Below are 21,478 nucleotides of genomic sequence, written 5' to 3'. Positions count from 1 at the left end.
CCAGCCTGCTGCTCCTGGTGTCGGGTTACAGGGGAGGCAGGAAGGTTGGTGGGGGAGGGGTCCCGCTCAAGCACTCAAACTTTTTTTTTTTTGTGCTGCTGCAAGCTCTGCGAGCGTGCAAACGACTCATGTGTTCAGAAGCTTCCACTTGGATGACAGTAGCACGCTCACCGTGAAGACGTCGTCGTCGCCCAGCTCGCCTTCGTTCTGGAGTGCTGTAGAGGAGGTGGTCGAACCTATGCAGAAGAAAGAAAACGTTGAAAATTCAGAAAAAACTGCTTGTCAAGACCGTGTGGTATTTATTAGCATGTAGCTTCCTTGTCCTCTGGGCACATAGCTAACAAGCTGAGATGGCCACGGTCGCCACATTGCGTTTTGAAGGGAATTTTTCAAAGGTTGGCATTCCACATTAAATACATATTCATACTGACATATTTCAAGCTCATTGGTGGCATGCGTGCAAGGCTAACTAGTTGCTATCTCCACTCCTTTTATAGGGCTTGAAAGTAGAGATGTCCGATAATGGCTTTTTTGCCGATATTACGATATTGTCCAACTCTTAATTACCGATTCCGATACCGATATATACAGTCGTGGAATGAACACATTATTATGCCTAATTTTGTTGTGATGCCCCGCTGGATGCATTAAACAATGTAACAAGGTTTTCCAAAATAAATCAACTCAAGGTTTGGAAACAAATGCCAACATGGCACTGCCATATTTATTATTGAAGTCACAAAGTGCATTTTTTTTAACATGCCTCATAACAGCATCTTGGAATTTGGGACATGCTCTCCCTGGGAGGTTGGGTTGGGGGGGGCGGGGTTGAAGTGGCGGGGGTGTATATCGTAGCATCCCGGAAGAGTTAGTGCTGCAAGGGGTTCTGGGTATTTGTTCTGTTTTGTTTATGTTACGGTGCGGATGTTCTCCTAAAATGTGTTTGTCGTTCTTGTTTGGTGTGGGTTCACAGTGTGGCGCATATTTGTAACAGTGTTAAAGTTGTTTATAGGCCTACCCTCAGTGTGACCGGTATGGCTGTTGACCAAGTATGCTTTGCATTCACTTGTGTGTGTGAAAAGCCGTAGATATTATGTGACTGGGCCGGCACGCAAAGGCAGTGCCTTTAAGGCACGCCCCCAATATTGTTGTCTGGGTGGAAATCGGGAGAATGGTTGCCCCGGGAGATTTTCGGGAGGGGCACTGAAATTCGAGAGTCTCCCGTGAAAATCGGGGGGTTTGGCAAGTATGACTGGGAGACGCAACTGCTCTGTACTTCTCCCTACGTCCGTGTACCACTCCGTACAGCGGCGTTTTAAAAAGTCATAAATTTTACTTTTTGAAACCGATACCGATAATTTCCGATATTACATTTTAAAGCATTTATCGGCCGATAATATTGGCAGTCCGATATTATCGGACATCTCTACTTGTTAAGTGTTAAGTGGAAACGCAATGTATTGTGGGTCTTGCTGGCCTCTGAATGGCTTATTTACACATCTGAATGCAAAACTTTTTGCTAAAGTTTTGTTATTTTCCTCAATTCAAAACATGCGGCATCATGAACTGCCACAATTGTGGTCATGATTGCTTCAGGGAAAAACAACTATTTGGTGAAATTTTTTTTTAACTTATTTCTGGCATTAAAGATAAGGAAGTCGGGTTAGTGAGCTAACAAAGGCTGCAATAGACGATCAAACGTCACTTGTAACGCCATCACGTTACTAGTGATGGCAGTGAACACATCGTGTTGGTGTGTTCACTGCCATCACGTTACTAGTGATGGCAGTGAACACATCGTGTTGGTGTGTTCACTGCCATCACGTTACTAGTGATGGCAGTGAACACATCGTGTTGGTGTGTTCACTGCATTTTCAGACTTTCAAATCAAAGCATGTTTTATTCTTTTTCACACAAAGTATTTAGTAGGCTGTTAGAGTTAGCTAAGCTAGTGACGGGGTACAAACAACGTACACAATTTTTTAGTCATGGGTACGCACAAAAATAAATGAGTATTTTCTGAGCTTTCGCGCAGTATAAAGTATTTTAAAGTAATAATTGCTAGTTTTTTTTAAGGGAAACCTGCTTATGAAATGGGCACCATTACTCCATCTCGGACACATAAGAGATGAAAGTGGGGGCGGCATGGCGTAGTGGGTAGAGCGCCCGTGTCAGAAACCTGAGGGTTGCAGGTTCGCTCCCCGCCTCTTACCATGCCGTTGTGTCCTTGGGCAGGACACTTCACCCTTGCCCCCGGTGCCGCTCACACCGGTGAATGAATGTTGAATGAATGATAGGTGGTGGTCGGAGGGGCTGTAGGTGCAAATTGTCAGCCACGCTTCCGTCAGTCTACCCCAGGGCAGCTGTGGCTACGAAAGTAGCTTACCACCACCAGGTGTGAATGAATGATGGGTTTTTAACATGTAAAGCGACTTTGGGTACTTAGAAAAGCGCTATATAAATCCCAGGTATTATTATTATTATTATAAAGTCATAGATTAGGCGCAATTTGAACGGAGGACAATGAGCCTTAGCACACTTTGCATTCTAAAATTCTTCACAGGTATAAAAACTGACTCGGTTGACGAACTATAGACAACTTTGGCTTCAACAATGGCGGCAGCTTACTTACATTTGGACATGCTGATATGGATAAATTATATCAATTTTACAATTTTTTGGAGGTAGTGAGCCTTTGAAATAGTGTACAGTTTCTCAGTTCAGTCCCTTGATTTTTTTGTTGTTGTACTATTCAATGCAGCTGAGATAGGCTCCAGCACCCCCCGCGACCCAGTAAGGGACAAGCGGTAGAAAATGAATGGATGGGCATTTTTAATCCAGTTTGTTGCGCTCTCTCATATTACCGCGAGTGCAGTACAGTCATGTAAACAAAAGCTTTGGCCAACAAAAATGACATGCGGCCCCACAATGCATGCAAAATCATGTGCCCTTTCGAGCCTTATTTATAGCTGAATGGGGCGAACGCCGCACTCACTTAAAATCACTTTATTTTGTTTGTGGCCCATTATAACATTTTCACTTTGGCCCAAGTAGGCAAAATGACTGGGCACCCCCATGCTAGATAAAATACACGTACATGTACTAGCCGAAAAATCAAGATAGCCGAAAAAACCCTCCCAAAAACCTACCAACTAGAGGTGGCAATGACTTCACGATACGATACAGTATAGCGATATTCAACATAGTTCAGTGCTGACTTTAAAATGCAAAATACAAAGTTTTTATATGTACATTAGATGACAGTAATATTTCATTGGACAGAATCAACATTGTAATTCAAATATCGCAATTGTACAGAAAATGGATGGTTTACGGAATTTTAGATCGCGCAAAATATGCCTCTGTGTTCGAACCGTTTCTCTGTGTACAAACACTTCATTCATTCAGTTTGTGCTCAAGATTGAGGAATACTGCTTCGTACCACATCAAGTTTTTTTATTTGTAATTGCGGACTTTTCTGAAAAAAGATGCGGACTCATTTCACAGCGGAAGAGAAGACTACCTCTCGTTCAGCTCTTCCAAGAGAACACACAGACAAACGCCCATTTGACAATGTTAAATTTAATGTAAGTGGATTTTACGTTTTTAAATGTTTATTATTGTACCAACGCCTTCCGCCCGAATGCAGCTGAGAAAGGCTCCAGCACCTCCCGCGACCCCGAAAGGGAGAAGCGGTAGAAAATGGATGGATGGATGGCAATGTGGTTGTTAAAGTTAAGGATTTGTGTGCCTTCTGAACATTTGTGAGGGCACCAAAGGGACTTCAGTGTATGTGCGCATGTTGGCAGAGCATACAGGACAGTTTAGCTTGTCGTTGTTTTAGCCTGTTGATAAAGAAATAGTTAATTCATCACCTTCTTGGTACGTTTCTTTACACAGTACTGTATAGTACGTTATTGCATTCAAAGTGTACAAACCTTACCTGAAAAAGGTAAGGTAAGAGTTTTTGTTGAGGCTGGAACGTGTTATTCATATTTATATTGTCTCTTATGGAGAAATTTGCTTGACTATACAAACTTTTCGATTTTGAACCCTGTTCAAGAACCAATACAGTTTGTAAATCGATGTTGGACTGTATAGCGTTTAAAAAGGTATCAATATTTTTCCCACCCCTATTGCTAACCTGCACAGAGTGGCCACCTCGGCTGTTTCTTTTGAGTGGTCACTGTAGACAGATTTGACTGCCAAACTTCAGTAGACTAGCACAGCATTGTTTCCATTGATGGTAAATTACTGATTTGTACGCCTTAACTGAAGGAAACCAACCGCAGAAGTAGGGTCGAGTAAGATTCACATAAGTACAGGTTGCTAGCGATGGGGTTGTTCAAGAGCTGTGTGCACCAAAAAGTCCAGGCAAGACGTTAGTAGTTTGTAGACTAGTGGAAATGATGTATAGGACACTCGTTTGTACCTTCTGCCAGGTCCTCGATGGCTTTCCGCACCCCCCTGTCGAACGCCCTTGCATCAGCTGGACCCTGGAAGCCCAGGCCACACCTTCGGTCCTCCACCTTCCAGTGGTGAAAGGTGGGCGTTGCTATAGTGTACACCAAGTCTTTCCTCAGTGGACAGTCCAGGATCACCTGTCAACCACACGCACGTCAGTCAGTCGTTTTGATCTCTTTCAAATGCGTTGGTCGTGGCGGCCGGCGGGCGTCACCTGTTTGTCCCGCAGCCGCTCGCCCCGGATGAGGAACTGCGAGCTTCCGGAGGGCGGCAGCGGGGGTAGCTCGGTGGGTCGTAGGCGACAGACCCCCACCCTGCTGAGAGCGCCCCCGTCCTGCGCCAGCCAGCCTCCGCTCGAGTCGTCCCGCGTCATCACCACTGCTTTCACACGTACGATGTAGCTGTCACTGGACACAACAAGGAGAATGTTGAGACGCTCGGAGTCAAAAGTCCTGTTTACATTGCACAGTAAATCGGATTTAATTGCCCTCAAGTGACACAGATCAGACTTTTTCTGCCAGTCTGAACGCTCCAAAGTGCTTCTAATCTGATCTTTTCGCGTCCGATTCAGGCCACATCAGGAGGTAGTCAAAATCCAAGAAGGAAATCGATCATTTCAAATGTGACTTCAATCCAAACAGAAATACGGCCTGTTTGCGAGCTACGTCATTTGTGTGCGGCGGGAAAGACGCGACCCGCCAGCGGTAGTGGATAGGTCGCTACGACATTTGGTTTCGGCGTCCGAATTGTTGGTTCAAGGCTATTTAATAGTGTGCAAATAATATTCTATGTGTAATATATAAATATATGTTTTGATTCCGAAGAAATTGCGATTGTTGAAGGACCGTAATTGACGCTGTGGCATAATTACTTACATGTTATGTTAATTGTTTACATCAGTTAAAAAATAAAGCTAACGTAGATCCGTGCATTAGCTGTATTTTCAGCATTGCTGTTCTCCGTGTCTCCTACTTGACAGCCATAAAAAGATTAGAACCCCCCCAATATATTACACTACCGGTATATACAGTATATCCATTCACACATTATCTATAATGTATTTTCACTTAAAAAAACATCATTTTGTGTGGCGACTTTATTATTTTGCAGTATTGTTCATTTACAGAATCCTGTCAACTTCCTTTGTTTTCACTTTATCGAACTGTGCATGCAAGTGACGTTGAGGCCACATTGGGGCCACATTGGGGCCTGTGTGCGTTTATACTGGAGTCTGATAAAGGTCACATTTTACTGGCAGTGTAAACAGTCAGCTGGAAAAAATTTGACTTAGAAAAAATCCGATTTGGGCTTCAGTGTAAACGTAGTCAAATCTTCCATCATATCCACGCTCATTTCTATACTTTTTCCTGGCCCGGTTTATTATGTTTGCCATTTGCGCCATACTTCATCATAGAGCTTTCGCACGTCGGCAGAATGTTTGAGGGCGTCCGCAGTCACGACTTTGCCTCGTCCTCGCTCTGCTGGAGGTGGGAGGTGTGTGAGCACACGTACATCTACCTCTACAGGCCACAGTTTTGTAGTACTTTAAATATTATGGTGTCACTGCTTGTACTTTGATGTTTTTTCCGCATGAGCTCAGACATTTGTGTTAATACTGTCTCCTTTTGAGGACTTTTTATTACAATGTATCTTGTTGACACTGCATATCCAAACGGCCAATGAAAGCATGTTCCACCATGTTAAGAGGGTGTACTTTCACGGTGTCTGGGTATTGCTAGGATGTATTGTCCTCAGTTCATGGATTCCTTTGGCGGTCGGTCTCTGTGTCTCAGCATTTAGTGGTAAAATTAAAACCGATAAAACTAGTTGAGCCCAAAAGGAGTTGTTGTTGGACACGGAGTAGGAGGAACCGGCGACAGTTTAGTCTACGAAAGATCAACAGCGCAGGACAAAAGAGCCGTCGTGCTGCAACATGACAGTCGCCGCCCTTAAAAAAGGGACACAATGAGCCCGATCTACAACGCTGATCCGACAATAACAGGAAAGACTCCTCCTCCCCCTGTGTCTCTTTTAAAATGAACATGCAAGCCCTGTAGGCGTGTGTGTGGTGTGGACTGTTTGTCTGTCGTCATGCAGTCAGCCAGCCTGTCATTCAGTCACTTTTATGAATGTGCGTGGGAGGGAGGGAGCCGCTCGACTGGTTTTGCCACCTGTGCTACATGTGTGTGTGTGTGTGTGTGTGTGTGTGTGTGTGTGTGTGTGTGTGTGAAACGTCAAATCTGCAGAACTGTCTGTAAGCTAATTATATAACACCACCTCTCTCTTACACCTCCCTATTTCTCTTGCTTCATCACACACACACACACACACACACACACACACACACACACACACACACACACACACACACACACACACACACACACACACACACACACACACACACACACACACACACACACACACACACACACGCCTGTATTTCCATTCTCCTTCATTGACATATACAGTCGCATTCCCCAGACCCTAAACCTTAGCTGACCCACAGTCACAATAGATCACATAAGAAGCTTCTTCTGACTGCTTAAAATGCACCAAAATGTCAGATTTTCCACATTTTGATTTATTGTAAGCTGCACTTGCGTTAATCTTTTAAAGGGGTCGTATTATGATTAATATTCTACATTTGAAACACTTCCCTGTGGTCTACATAACACATAATGGTGGTACCTTGGTCAAAATGTTGCACAGGTTGGTTTACGGACCATCTTCAAGCCGCTTTCTGACAGTCTCTTAAGGATGCGCTGTTTTGTGGGCGGGTCTTATTTATGTGCCTCCACTTCGACAGTGTCTTCTACCAACCATCTTTGTTCTAGTTTTTAGCGCTTCCATAGCGAGTTTACTGACAGTTATACGTTACAACTATACGCTACTTTGTATTAGAAATGGCAAAAGCGGAGGGTGCATGTACGAGCCAATCTGCCCCACAACAAGAGGTCTGAGAAAAAGAAGGAGCTTATTGACTACACCGTCGGCGCTACAATGGCGGACTTGTGCAAAGATCTTTGGGTAAATTTATACCACATACTGTATGGAGATATCCGCTGACGTCACATTTGGGAAAAATACGTCACAAGCTACTTCAATTCCAAACGGCTCGTTTAAAGCAGAGTTTCTTAACCATAGGGCCGGCACCAATTGTGGGCTGCGTAAAAATGTTTGTTTCAGGGGTTCTCCTAAAATGCCAAGATACCTGTGGAGGTGGGGGCGTGGTTGTGAGCGTGGTCACAATGACGTCATAGAGTAATTTGTTGCTAGAATGATATGATTTTTGTCTAAAAAGCTAAAAAATGTATACATATATCCATCCATTTTCTACCGCTTGTCCCTTTCGGGGTTGCGAGGGGTGCTGGAGCCTATCTCAGCTGCATTCGGGCGGGAGGCGGGGTACACCCTGGACAAGTCGCCACCTCATCACAGGGCCAACACAGATAGACAGACAAAATTCACACACTAGGGCCAATTTAGTGTTGCCAGTCAACCTATCCCCAGGTGCATGTCTTTGTCTATACATATATTTAAAACAAATCTGTTTTCATTAATTTATTAATTAATTAAACAAACACACCGTCCGTGACTGAAAGGTGATTGGCAGAGAATGAGGAAGCGTTGTGTGTCCGGCGGGGAAGCGAAGACTCGCTACATGAAAGTGTTTTCATGGGAGGTAAAAACCTGTTGGAATTGCACCGTTGTTTATCTTAAGATTGGTAATAAAAGTTTAAAATAGCGTCGGACAATGTGTAATTTCTTCTGGGGGCTACAATATATTTAATTTGTTTTCAAGTACAAAAGAGCCCTTATCTTCAAGGTTTGGCGGCAATAAAAATGCCGTGGCGGCGCGCCACATTCAATTACATTAAAGCAGGGGTCTCAAACACGCGGCCCGCGGGCCAATTGTGGCCTGGGAGACGTTATTTTGCGGCCCCCACCTTAATATGAAAGTTTAATGTTAGTGCGGCCCGCGAGTTTTAAATGAATGGCGCTTGACAGCGTTGTGTGCGGAGCTGAAGAAATCTACCAATCACGTTGTGGTATGAGGCTCTCGACAATATCGAGGGCGTGCCGTGATGGCACTGTCATCAGTGTCCTCTAGAATCTGTCACCGCATCATCTTTTTCTCCATACTAACAGCGTGCCAGCCCAGACACATGTTGTATGAGGCTTCTAGAGACACACGCAGGTTATTGCAAGACATACTTAAGGAACAGCCATACATGTCACACTGAGGGTGGTCATATTTTATTTTATTTATATTTTAACACTGTTACAAATATGCGCCACACTGTGAACCCACACCAAACAAGAATGACAAACACATTTCGGGAGAACATCCGCACCTAAACACAACATAAACACAACAGAACAAATACCCAGAATCCTTTGCAGCCCTAACTCTTCCGGGCTACAAAAACACCCCCGCTACCCCTAACCCCGCCCAACTCAACCCCCCCCATCTCCCGAATTCGGAGGTCTCAAGGTTGGCAAGTATGCATTGATGTCACTTGCGTAATGCAAGCAGAGAAACATTTTGCTGCTTTTCTATGACACACGCTCTTCCTTCCTCCCTCCCTGCCTCCCTCCCTCGCCCGCCTGCTCGCTCCCGCCCCCGTTGTAAACAGTCCGGGCGGGGAAGACGAGCACTCCGCCGAAGGAGCGAGCGACAATACAAAAGTGTGGTGCACTGGACCCCAGCGCTGATACAGACGTGGTGATGTTAACCCGTTCGGGGCTAATTGTGCTACCGTAACTGTAAACTCCACCCCCCACCCTCCTCCCGTTGGCTCCAGACAGAGACGATTTTTGATGCAATATTTCTTTCACAGGGGCACCCCGACGTGTCTTATTTCATTTCATTTCATTTTTATTTATCTCCTTCATTGATGTGCATCTTTGATCGATAGACAATTATACCTCAATTTTTAAATTATACATTTACACACCAATGCCTGAGAAGGAGCAGGATGAAGAAAAATCTTATATTTTTCTGCCCCCTTCAACATAGTACGTAGTCTTACTTAATGATATCATATAAACAAACAATTACATCCAAATATAACGAAAACAAACAAAAAAACACAAGAAGTGCAAAACTTCATGATGTACAAAACGAACAAAAAAAACAAAATAAGTAGTATACACCTCACAGGATGATACAAAACAAATACAAAACTAGGCAAAAAATAAGTAAAATAATAAATATAAAGCAAAATGTAAACAGTTATGGCTGTCCATATGATCTCATTGTTCTGTCCTTATATATTTTTTCAATTGGAATATATTTTTACAATCTTTTATCTCTTGTAAAGAGAATTCCATAGTTTAACCCCCACCACTGATATACACATTTGTTTTAAAGTTGTCCTTGAATACTGATGTTTGAAATGACCTTTTCTTCTATGCTCTTCATTCTCAGAAGTGATGACAAACATTTTTTGTAAATTTGCTGGTAATGTTTTACTTTTAGCCTTAAACATGACACATAATGTCTGTAACTTTACTAGCTCCTGTAGTTTCAATAAACCCGAATTAATAAATAATATGTTAGTGTGTTTTAAGTAATCTACTTTATGAATAATCCTTATAGCTCTTTTCTGTAGTTGATACAGAGAAAGTTGCGTTGCACAAGGAATACAATTTGAAACGTCATTATACAACTAGACATGCTGAGGAGTATGCAAAATACTAGGGGAGTGAACCGGGTTGCAAATTTTAAAACCAGTCTACTGAGGCAACAAGATTTCGTCAAGAAAGCAAGCGAAAAGAGCGATGCAGCAGTCAAAGCTAGCTACATGGTGAGTGAGATGGTTGCTAGGGCGGGAAAGCCATTCAAAGGAGGTGAATTCATTAAAAAGTGCATGTTAGATTTTTTTTAAGAAATCTTTTCTTGCGGCCCAGCCTCACCCAGTTTCTGCATCCAGTGGCCCCCAGGTAAATTGAGTTTGAGACCCCTGCATTAAAGGGAAACCCGGTGTTTCTCAGCTGTGGTCCGTATGGGTCGCAACAGTACTCCGTTGTATCACACTTTTCCACCACTTGTGGCAGTAATGACAATATCTAACAAACAGAAGTCTGAAGCTAAAGTCATAGAGAAGTTTCATAAGCGCAAAAATTATGACTAAAGTGGTGAAGCTGTATTTTTATTTGCACTTATATTTTATTGACATAAAAAAATACATTATTACATTTTAATTTAGTTAGAACTCATTTATTTTGGCAGCAAGAAATTGTATGTAAAATTATTTTTCATCAGTTTTTGAGTGCCTTCTTTTGCGGTATATTTGATCAGAACTTATTTTTGGTAATCAGCCTGACCTAAACCTTGATAACAATCTTTGTAATTCATATAATTTGACAAGGTTTGTCCTGTTAATCTGCAAGTAGGCTATATATAATTATTAACTACGATTAACATCAGGAATAAAATTACAAATTTTGTGTTAATATTTGAGTAGGTCCTAAGCCCCTCTGTAATGACAAAGTTGGGCCCGAGGGCAAACAAGTTAAATATGAAGGAGAGCGAGATTGTTTAATTTGATTTCAAATTTTCGGGACTTGTGCAGAAAAGTTAGTTTTGCATAATAGGACCTCTATGAACAAATGTCATTGTAAAATTGTTTCATACACACTGAAGAAGATGTACTGATTTAGTTTGCCACACACGCCTAAACAGTGGCTTTCACACACATAAAAATGACAATTTAGCGTTTTTAAAAATGGCACAATGAATATTTCAATAACACATCCTAATGGGACAGTCTGTGAATGTAGCTTGTAGTTACAACATCGTACAGTAGGTGGTAGCATGCATCCCAACACCACCATGACACACCTGCTCTGCCAGAGAATAAGATGACGTAGCAGGGGGGACTTCTTGACATTGTCGCTTTATTTAGTGAGTGTTCACAGCCCTCCAGATACTCTTTTTCAAAAATGCGACTAGTGACAAATCTAGCATCTGTTTCAGGTCTTCTGGCGACTTTGACATGAAACCATGTATCGCTCTTCTCTAGGAGCAGCGGGTGCTCTCAGGCGACTCTGTCTTGTTTGTGGCATATAGAAACAACAGCAAAATAAGTTATTTGGATTTCTAAACATTTGATTTGCTTTTCATGTTTTTTTAAATAACTTTTTTTTCTCCTCTTCACAACTTTATTTCTATGATGTACAATTATTTCCCCCCAAATTAGATTTTTTTTAAGCTTCTGCCATGATGATTTGTCATTTCCGATCTAGCAACCCAGCTCAAAGCAGTTGTGGCTTCTTGTCTCCTCCTGCTCTCTTTCTCGGTGTGTTGTATGTTTAGCTATTCTTCCAGTGATAATGATACTTGAAATACTGTGAATGTACAGCCATCAAGGCAAGGATTAGTAACTTAGAAGTGGCTCCGCATTGCGGATGGATAGATTTTAGCCACACTCTCTAGTAGAGATGTCCGATAATATCGGACTGCCGATATTATCGGCCGATAAATGCTTTAAAATGTAATATCGGAAATGATCGGTATTGGTTTTAAAATTATCGGTATCGGTTTCAAAAAGTAAAATGTATGATTTTTTAAAACGCCGCTGTGTACACGGACGTAGGGAGAAGTACAGAGCGCCAATAAACCTTAAAGGCACTGCCTTTGCCTGCCGGCCCAATCACATAATATCTACGGCCTTTCACACACACAAGTGAATGCCATGCATATTTGGTCAACAGCCATACAGGTCACACTGAGGGTGACCGTATAAACAACTTTAACACTGTTACAAATATGCGCCACACTGTGAACCCACACCAAACAAGAATGACAAACGCATTTCGGGAGAACATCCGCACCGTAACACAACATAAACACAACAGAACAAATACCCAGAACCCCTTGCAGCACTAACTCTTACGGGACGCTACAATATACCCCCTACCCACCCACCTCAACCCCGCCCCCCAACCCCGTCCACCTCAACCTCCTCATGCTCTCTCAGGGAGAGCATGTCCCAAATTCCAAGCTGCTGTTTTGAGGCATGTTAAAAAAAATGCACTTTGTGACTTCAATAATGAATATGGCAGTGCCATGTTGGCATTTTTTTCCATAACTTGAGTTGATTTATTTTGGAAAACCTTGTTACATTGTTTAATGCATCCAGCGGGGCATCACAACAAAATTAGGCATAATAATGTGTTAATTCCACGACTGTATATATCGGTATCGGTTGATATCCGAATCGGTAATTAAGACTTGGACAATATCGGGATATCGGCAAAAAAGCCATTATCAGACATCTCTACTCTCTAGCCTTCAGTCAGGACGCTAACAGTTCATGTCGCAGCTTGTCACTCATTTTTTTCCCGCGACACACATTTATATAAAATGTACATATAATGCTCAATTTTGATTGACACGGTGAGAGGGGTATTCATTTAACAATATGTTGCGATCGTATTAGGGCTGGGCGATATGGCTGAAGTGTTTCGTATCCGTCGATATCGTGTCCCAAGATGTTTCAGGTGACCGTCCTCAAACCTATGTGGATCCATGTAACCCCCTCCCGCACACACGTAGGCCACCCACATGCAGAAATACCACCAAAGCCAGGCCTCTCTATAAGCACACATGCTCCAACGTACACAATAGCGGCTATCAGCTCCCTCAGATGTAGAATAGTCACATTTTGGGCCGTCTTGTGAGCCGTGTTTAGAGCCCTCCCGTTTGATGACGGGGCCTATAATCTGTGGTTGGAACACACAGAGAGCTACAGGCCGCGGCCAGGCGCTACTTTGATACATACGGGGGCGGACGCATGTTCTGGACCGAACGTACACACACAGACACACATACATGAAGAGTCTGAGACACACACATTTGGTGGCGATGGTCTAATTTGGTCCAGACAAATGTAGGGCGAGGAGACACTGCAAAATTAATCTTATACAAGATACAATTCTACAACTTTTTAAAGCACCTATGAGTCCAAATTTCCAGCAAATGACACATTTTTCTTAGGTTCCAAACACTAGTTGACAGCTGATTAGTTTGGTTTACTAAACAACTTTGTCATAGGGAAATAATGGGAACAGAAATAATTATTTCCAGGGTCAAACTAGCATCAAAGACTAGGGTTGTCCTTAAATATTGGTACCGGTACCAAAATGTATATCCATACTTTTTTTTAAATAAATGAAAAACATCTTACAATTCATTAAACCTATGGTTCTTCTCACACTCAAAGAACCATTTTGGAAGAATCAAACAAAAAATAAAACGGCATTAATCACATTTGGCTTTTCTTCTTGTACTCAAAGAACAATTGTATATATTACATATAGTCTGCCATAATCTAGGATTAAGTTAGAATAAAATTGTCTGATATTTTATCAAATGCTTCATAATTGCCACTCTTGCGCTGTGCTTTAAGACAAATACATCCATCCATCCAATTTCTACCGCTTGTCCCTTATGGGTCGCGGGGGGTGCTGGAGCCTATCTCAGCTGGACACGGGCGGAAGGCGGTGTACACCCTGGACAAGTCGCCACCTCATCGCAGGGCCAACACATAAACAGACAACATTCACACCCACATTCACACCGCAGGGGCCAATTTTAGTGTTGCCAATCAACTTATCCCCAGGTGCATGTCTTTGGAGGTGGGAGGAAGCTGGAGTACCTGGACGGAACCCACGCAGTCACAGGGAGAACATACAAACTCCACACAGAAAGATCCCGAGCCCAGGATTGAACCCAGGACCTTCGTATTGTGAGGCACACGTACTAACCCCTGTTCCACCGTGCTGCCCAAGACAAATACAATAATTAGTAAATACTACAAACTATGGCTAAAAGTACACAGTTAGGACATGTAGCAGGCAAAACACACATTGTTAAAAATGATATTATAAAAATTATAGTAATTTGTTACAAAATTTTGTCATTTCACTTGCATTAGTCTGCACTACGTGGGCTGTTGGAACGCCGCTAATATTTGGCGTCGAGCCAAGCAGCTGTGTGCGCGTCTACGTATCTGTATGCCGGAGCAGGGGAGCTAGTTAACTACAATTTTTTTTATTTTGTTTTTATTTTTTTGTACCAATGATTGTCACACACACACACTAGGTGTGGCAAAATTATTCTCTGCATTTGACCCATCACCCTTGATCACCCCCTGGGAGGTGAGGGGAGCAGTGGGCAGCAGCGGTGGCCGCGCCCGGGAATAATTTTTTGTGATTTAACCCCCAAGTCCAACCCTTGATGCTGTGTGCCAAGCAGGGAGGTAATGGCTCCCATTTTTATAGTCTTTGGGATTTGAACTCACGACGGACACTCTAACCACTAGGCCACCCGTAAACGTATTGTGTAAGTCTGGATTATTGTTTTTTTAAATTATTACGTAAATTTGAAGCGCAGGTGGTCCTGCCACGTAAATAAGACCGCTCACGGAAAGCGGCTTGAAGATGGTCTGTAAAACATAATCTATGCAACATTTTGACCAAAGAACCAGCATTCCATGTTATGTAGACCACAGTGAAGTGTTTTAAACGTAAAAAAAAAAATCATAATATGATCCCTTTAAGGCTTATGTACCAGCATTCTTCCCTGCTTGGCACTCAGCATCAAGGGTTGGAATTGGGGGTTAAATTGTTAACGTGTGTTGTTCTCCAATGAACACTTTACGACAGTTCTATGTTTCCCTTTACGGCTATTCATGCTGGAGGCGGGGCAGCAGGGGCTGCTGGGATATGGACTTCATGGAGGGAACTATGTTGACATGTCGGCTGCCTCAGTGTCTGGAATAAAACTCAATATACTTAATATACGTTGTGTCTACTAAGTCTATATCAACATTGGTAGCAGAGGACGGTTTGAAGATGGCTGCGAACTACAGAGTACCGCCGAAGTTTGACGAAACCAGGCCGTATGAATGTTGGAAAAATGAAGTTAACATATGGGCACGAGTTACCGAACTCGACAAGAAGAAGCAGGCGCTTGCTGTGGCTTTGGGTCTGGAAGGACGAGCCAAGGATATCGCTATGGAGATACCAGCAGACGACTTGGACAAAGACACTGGTATGGCGACATTACTAGCAAAACTGGACGGTGTGTTTCAGCAAGAAGAAAAGGACCGCGCGTACGAAGCGTATTCCCAGTTTGATCGTTTAATGAAAGACAGTTCCGTTTCAATGGCAGACTACATAATTGACTTTGAGCAGCGATACAATCGAATTAAAAAGTACGACATGGCGCTTCCAGATGCTGTGTTAGCCTTCAAGTTGTTGGACACGGCCTGCCTCGATGAGAAAAACAGACAACTTGCACTAACGGCGTGCCCCGACCTAAAGTTTGCGTCCATGAAGTCGGCACTCAAGCGGATTTTTGGAGCGAAAACGGCGCCAGGTTTGTCGCACGGGATTCAACTAAACCAAGATGCAGCTTTCTTCACTGAACAACGACAACGACAAGGACAGGGAAGACGGAACACGTTTCAACAGAAGAGTGAAAGGACACCGTTGCCGGGCACCAACCCATTGGATAAGTTCGGTAAGCGTTCAAGATGTGCCGTTTGTCAAAGCACATTTCATTGGGCCAAGGACTGTCCTTACAAGAAGAACGAACAAGTAAGACTAACAGAAGACGAAAATGTAGAAGAAGTTAACATAACGTTGTTGACAAATGACCCTATGTCTGACGCTGAGATTTTCATAACTGAATCCCTGGGATCAGCCATCATAGACACGGCATGCACTCGTACAGTATGTGGGGAGAAATGGCTTGACAGTTATGTTAGTTGTCTCAGTCAAGAGCAGACAGACAAAATGATGAGGACAGAAAACACCAGTTCAAGACCATTTCGTTTTGGAGATGGCAACTTAGTATATTCCACCAGAAAAGTGAAACTACCTGCCAAAATAGGACAAACAAAATGTCACATTGAGACAGAAGTGGTCAACGCTGACATTCCACTGCTGCTGAGTAAGTCCTCACTGAAGAAGGCAGGAACTGTTTTAGATATGGAGAATGACAGAGCAGTGATGTTTAAACAGCAGATTCCTCTTGAGTTCACCAGCTCAGGACACTACTGTGTGGACATAAGAGACAAAAACAGCACAACACAGCAAATGAAAGATGACGTGATACTTGCAGCGACAGCTGAAGATGAAGTCCTGACAGTGACAGAAAACATGTCTTCAGCCGAAAAGCGCAAAATCCTTCTCAAGCTACACAAACAGTTTGGCCACGCATCTGCAGACAGGCTGCAGAGGCTAATTCAAAGCTCGGGTAATAAAGACAAGGACTGCCTCACTATTTTGCAACAAATAGTGCATGATTGTGACATATGTCAGAGATACAGCAAAGCGAAGCCGAGGCCAGCTGTTGGTCTGCCTCTAGCTACAGAATATAATGAGACGGTGGCGGTGGACCTGCATGAGTTGGAGCCAGGAGTGTGGTATCTACATGTGATCGACCAATTCACCCGGTTCAGTGCAGGAAGCATTGTGAAGACAAAGAAGGCCTCTGAAATGGTCAACGCCCTCATCCACACATGGATAAGTGTTCACGGCCCTCCTCGTATTTTGTACAGCGACAACGGTGGAGAGTTCAATAATGAAGAGTTTCGTGACATGGCCGAAAACTTCAACATCGAGACGAGGACAACAGCAGGATACAGTCCCTGGAGCAACGGGCTGTTGGAGAGACACAATCAGACTCTCACCGACATCCTACTGAAGGTGAGACGGGAAAATGGATGTGACTGGCACACTGCCCTAGACTGGGCTCTTATGGCTAAGAACTGTATGCACAGTGTTCATGGTTATAGCCCACATCAACTGGTATTTGGTCAAAACCCTAACCTTCCCTCTGTATTAATTGATAAACTACCTGCACTCGAAGGCACTACTGTTAGTGCAAGGGTAGGACAACACATATCAGCGTTGCATGCTTCTAGGAAGGCTTTCACTGAAGCTGAATGTTCAGAGAGAATAAGGAGAGCGTTACGTAAGCAGCTCAGATCCACAGATGAAAAATATGAGACAGGAGACAAGGTCTATTACAAACGAGCTGACAGTACAGAGTGGAAGGGACCAGGGATAGTTATTGGTCAGGATGGGGCTGTTGTATTTGTAAGACATGGTGGTATCCTTGTTAGAGTACATCACTTGAGGCTTAATAAGTTACACACAACTGCTCAAAGTGAGGTTCTCGATGACACAAACAGTGAGATAATTGTACAGAATCAAGCAGCAGACAGTGAAAACACAGATGTAGTGAACAGAGCCACAGGTGGCTCATTCAGTACACAAAACACAGATGCTGATAACGAACAGGAAAGTGACAGAGAGTCCAATGCAGGAGAGGGAGCTCATTCGTTAGTGACTCATAATGATGTAATTCAAACTCAAATGGAGCACAATGTCTATAATGATAACCCTGTTATTCCTGTGTCCAGTGTCAAGGTAAAAGCGGGACATACTGTAACCTTTATGAAAAGTGATGAAAGTGTTCTATGTAAAGCAAAAGTCCTAGGTAGAGCAGGCAAAGCCACAGGAGGGTATAAAAATTGGTATAACCTGCAATTTATTGAAAATGATGGGAGTCATGGTCAAAAAGAAGCTGTTGATCTGTCACGTGTGAATAGTCTCAGCATTGAGTCCGATTCAGAAGTCATGGATGCTGATGTACTTATAACAAAAGACATATCATTTGATGAAGCTAAACAAATAGAGATTGAAAACTGGAACAATAATAATGTTTTTGAAGAAGTTGAAGATACAGGCCAAAGATGTGTTTCCACCCGTTGGGTCTGTAGTCTAAAAGAAACTGAGAACGGTATTGTGCCTAAAGCTAGACTTGTAGCCAGGGGTTTTGAAGAGTTCAATATCCAACAGGTGCAAAAAGATTCACCAACCTGTGCTTCTGAATCCCTGAGGTTATTGCTAGCAGTGATTAGCCAAAATCAGTGGAAGGTCCATTCTATGGACATTAAATCTGCCTTTTTGCAAGGCATGGAGTTATCAAGGGACATTCATGTTCACCCCCCCCCCCAGAAGCAAACAGTAAAGGGGTGCTATGGAAACTTAAGAAATGTGTATATGGTCTTGCTGATGCATCACTTTATTGGTATAATAGAGTGAAAGAAATAATGCTGAGCACAAGTGGTAAAGTGTCACAAGTGGATCCTGCAGTCTTTTATTGGTTGGATGAACAATGCAAAGTTAAAGGGGTACTTGCATGTCATGTGGATGATTTTCTCTGGGCAGGTTCACAAAACTTTGTAACTGATGTGATTCCTCGACTGAAGTGTGCGTTCCGTGTGGGACGTGAGGAACATGATAATTTCTGCTATGTAGGAATGGACATTGCCACTGTAAATGGTGTAATTGAGATGAATCAGCAGGGCTATATTGACAACATGCAACCCATAAACATGCAGCCAGCACGTGCTATACAGAGAGATTCAGCTCTTAGTGAAACGGAAAGAGAGCAGCTGAGATCAAAAATAGGACAAATTCTTTGGGTTGCAAAACAAACTAGACCTGATGTTATGTTTGACGCTTGTATTTTGGCATCTATTCTGAAAAATGCTACTGTGCAGTCCATTCATGATGCAAATAAGGTGATTCGTAAACTTAAAGCAGGAAAGGTTACTCTGAAATTTCAACATTTGGGTAATAATGATGCTTTGAACTTGACTGTCTTCAGTGATGCCTCGCTGGGAAACTTGCCTGATGGAGGTACTCAAGGAGGGACATTGATCACTCTCATGGGGGAAAACGGGAAGTTTTCTCCTCTCTGTTGGCAATCTAAGAGGATCAGGCGTGTGGTGCGGAGCACCCTTGCGGGAGAGACACTCGCTATGTCGGATGGAATAGACAATGCTATTTTCCTTTCTACTCTTTTTTCGGAGCTCACTACTGGGACCACTAAATTAAATGCTCCCACGTTGGTCTGTGTGACTGACAATCACTCTCTTTATGATGCCCTTAAGTCCACTAAACAGGTCACAGAGAAGAGACTTCGGTTGGATATAAGCGGGATCAAGGAGCTCATTCAGAGTAAAACAATCAAAAAGGTGCTCTGGTCAGTGACAAAAGCCCAACTAGCTGACTGTCTGACGAAAAAGGGGGCATCATCCCTAGTGCTCTTGAAAGCACTATGTGAAGGACTGTGGAATCCACCCTAATTGGAATTCACCCTAATTGTTGTTTAAAAAAAAAAAAAAAAAAAAAAAAAAAAACACAGGCGAGAATGCTGATTGTATTTTGTTATTTTCTTGAATGTTTTTCAATTGCCTTTTCCCTTGTTGCACTTGGCTTTTGTTTTTCTTATTTTAAAGAAAGAAGAGGGAGATTGTTAACGTGTGTTGTTCTCCAATGAACACTTTACGACAGTTCTATGTTTCCCTTTACGGCTATTCATGCTGGAGGCGGGGCAGCAGGGGCTGCTGGGATATGGACTTCATGGAGGGAACTATGTTGACATGTCGGCTGCCTCAGTGTCTGGAATAAAACTCAATATACTTAATATACGTTGTGTCTACTAAGTCTATATCAACAAAATCACCAAAAATTATTCCCGGGTGCGGCGCCGCTGCTGCCCACTGCTCCCCTCACCTCTCAGGGGGTGAACAAGGGGATGGGTCAAATGCAGAGGACAAATTTCATTACACGTAGTGTGTGTGTGACAATCATTGGTACTTTAACTTAACTTTAACTTTACACATACAAACTGTAGCTCACAAAAAAGCACATTTAATAAAAAAAAACGTTATTATGGTCTTACCTTTACTTATAAATGAAGTCCATGCGCCGCTGTTGTGCTGGATTAATGCACCCCCACCGTAGAATGCACCCCCTGACGGGAGTGTTATATCAACTAAAGCCCACTTAAACTTTCCACGTGCAAGATTGAATCTATTTAAAAAAGTTATTTAATAAGAAGCCAAAAAGTACAAAAAAAATAATGTTGGTGTTGGAGGAGTTGTGAATGAATGAAATATGAAATCCGTGCTGCAGTCTGCAGGTGTACCTAATGTTGTGGCCCTGCAGTCATTCACAACTCCTCCAACACAAACATTATTGTTTTTGCACTTTTTGGCTTCTTATTAAATAACTTTTTTAAATAGATTCAATCTTGCACGTGGAAACTTAAAGTGGGCTTTAGTTGATATAACACTCCCGTCAGGGGGTGCATTCTACGGCGGGGGTGCATTCTCTACCACCAGGAGGCGGGATTACTGCGAGCCTCAGCCAGTGCGTCTTTTGCAGCCGTTTTATGATTGCTCAGCACAAGAAATACTTACACACATACAGTTGTTGACAAAATACACTGTACATTATATACCTCAGCTAACTAAACTATGGAAATGTATAATATTATTCATATAGCAATACGGTCTCACTGCACAGCAGGCCAGCAGTTAGCCGAGTCCGCAATCCATGTTGAGGCACAACTGAGTGACGTGCCTCAACTGGCTGCTGATCACCGCACCGTCTCTTCTCAGTATTTGAACGGCAAATGTGAAAATTCAGCGATTTTGAATACAAATAATCTAAAACTGGTGAAGTTAAATGGAAAATAACTTTATAGTATAATCACTGGATACATATAACAATTTAATTAATTTTTTTTGTTTTTACATTTTTTTTCAGTGACTGCACAACACTGCTATATATCGGTATCGGTTGATATCGGAATCGGTAATTAAGAGTTGGACAATATCGGAATATCGGATATCGGCAAAAAAGCCATTATCGGACATCTCTAGACTTTACCACAAACCAAGCAACAGCTTTTTGCTACAACATACAGTAATATTTTACAATAGCAGAAAATAAATACAAAACATGTAATGTCAAAGATTATTCCATCTCATTTATGCCTTGCTAATTATAAATGACTTATTCCAAAATGTAAACCCTTTATTGTTGGACAGTGAGTTTAGATTTTTAAAAAAATAATAATTTAACCGTTTGCACACAGCCTGCTAACTGATTTTTCTGCTCTAATATTTGGCCC

General features: G+C 42.6%; 1 protein-coding gene and 1 long non-coding RNA gene across 5 annotated transcripts in view; one reads left to right on the top strand and one right to left on the bottom strand.

The window, feature by feature from the left end:
* Positions 1-21,478, top strand: part of LOC133657786 (uncharacterized) — a 313,085-nt gene that overhangs the window by 24,977 nt on the left and 266,630 nt on the right. The gene's annotated exons all lie outside the window — the stretch shown is intronic.
* LOC133657785 (sprouty-related, EVH1 domain-containing protein 2-like) overlaps positions 1-21,478 on the bottom strand; it is a 64,983-nt gene that overhangs the window by 12,116 nt on the left and 31,389 nt on the right. The window contains exons 2-4 of the mRNA XM_062059517.1: positions 4,679-4,871; positions 4,433-4,601; positions 172-236 (exon numbers count right to left, since the gene is read on the bottom strand). Of these exons, the coding sequence (XP_061915501.1) occupies positions 172-236; positions 4,433-4,601; positions 4,679-4,871 (427 nt within the window). The remainder of the gene's footprint in view (positions 1-171; positions 237-4,432; positions 4,602-4,678; positions 4,872-21,478) is intronic.

The sequence above is a fragment of the Entelurus aequoreus genome, linkage group LG09 (genome assembly GCF_033978785.1).
Source record: "Entelurus aequoreus isolate RoL-2023_Sb linkage group LG09, RoL_Eaeq_v1.1, whole genome shotgun sequence".
NCBI classification, from domain to species: domain Eukaryota; kingdom Metazoa; phylum Chordata; class Actinopteri; order Syngnathiformes; family Syngnathidae; genus Entelurus; species Entelurus aequoreus.
Note: the sequence above shows the minus strand (reverse complement) of the source record. Positions and strands in the feature narration are given on the sequence as shown.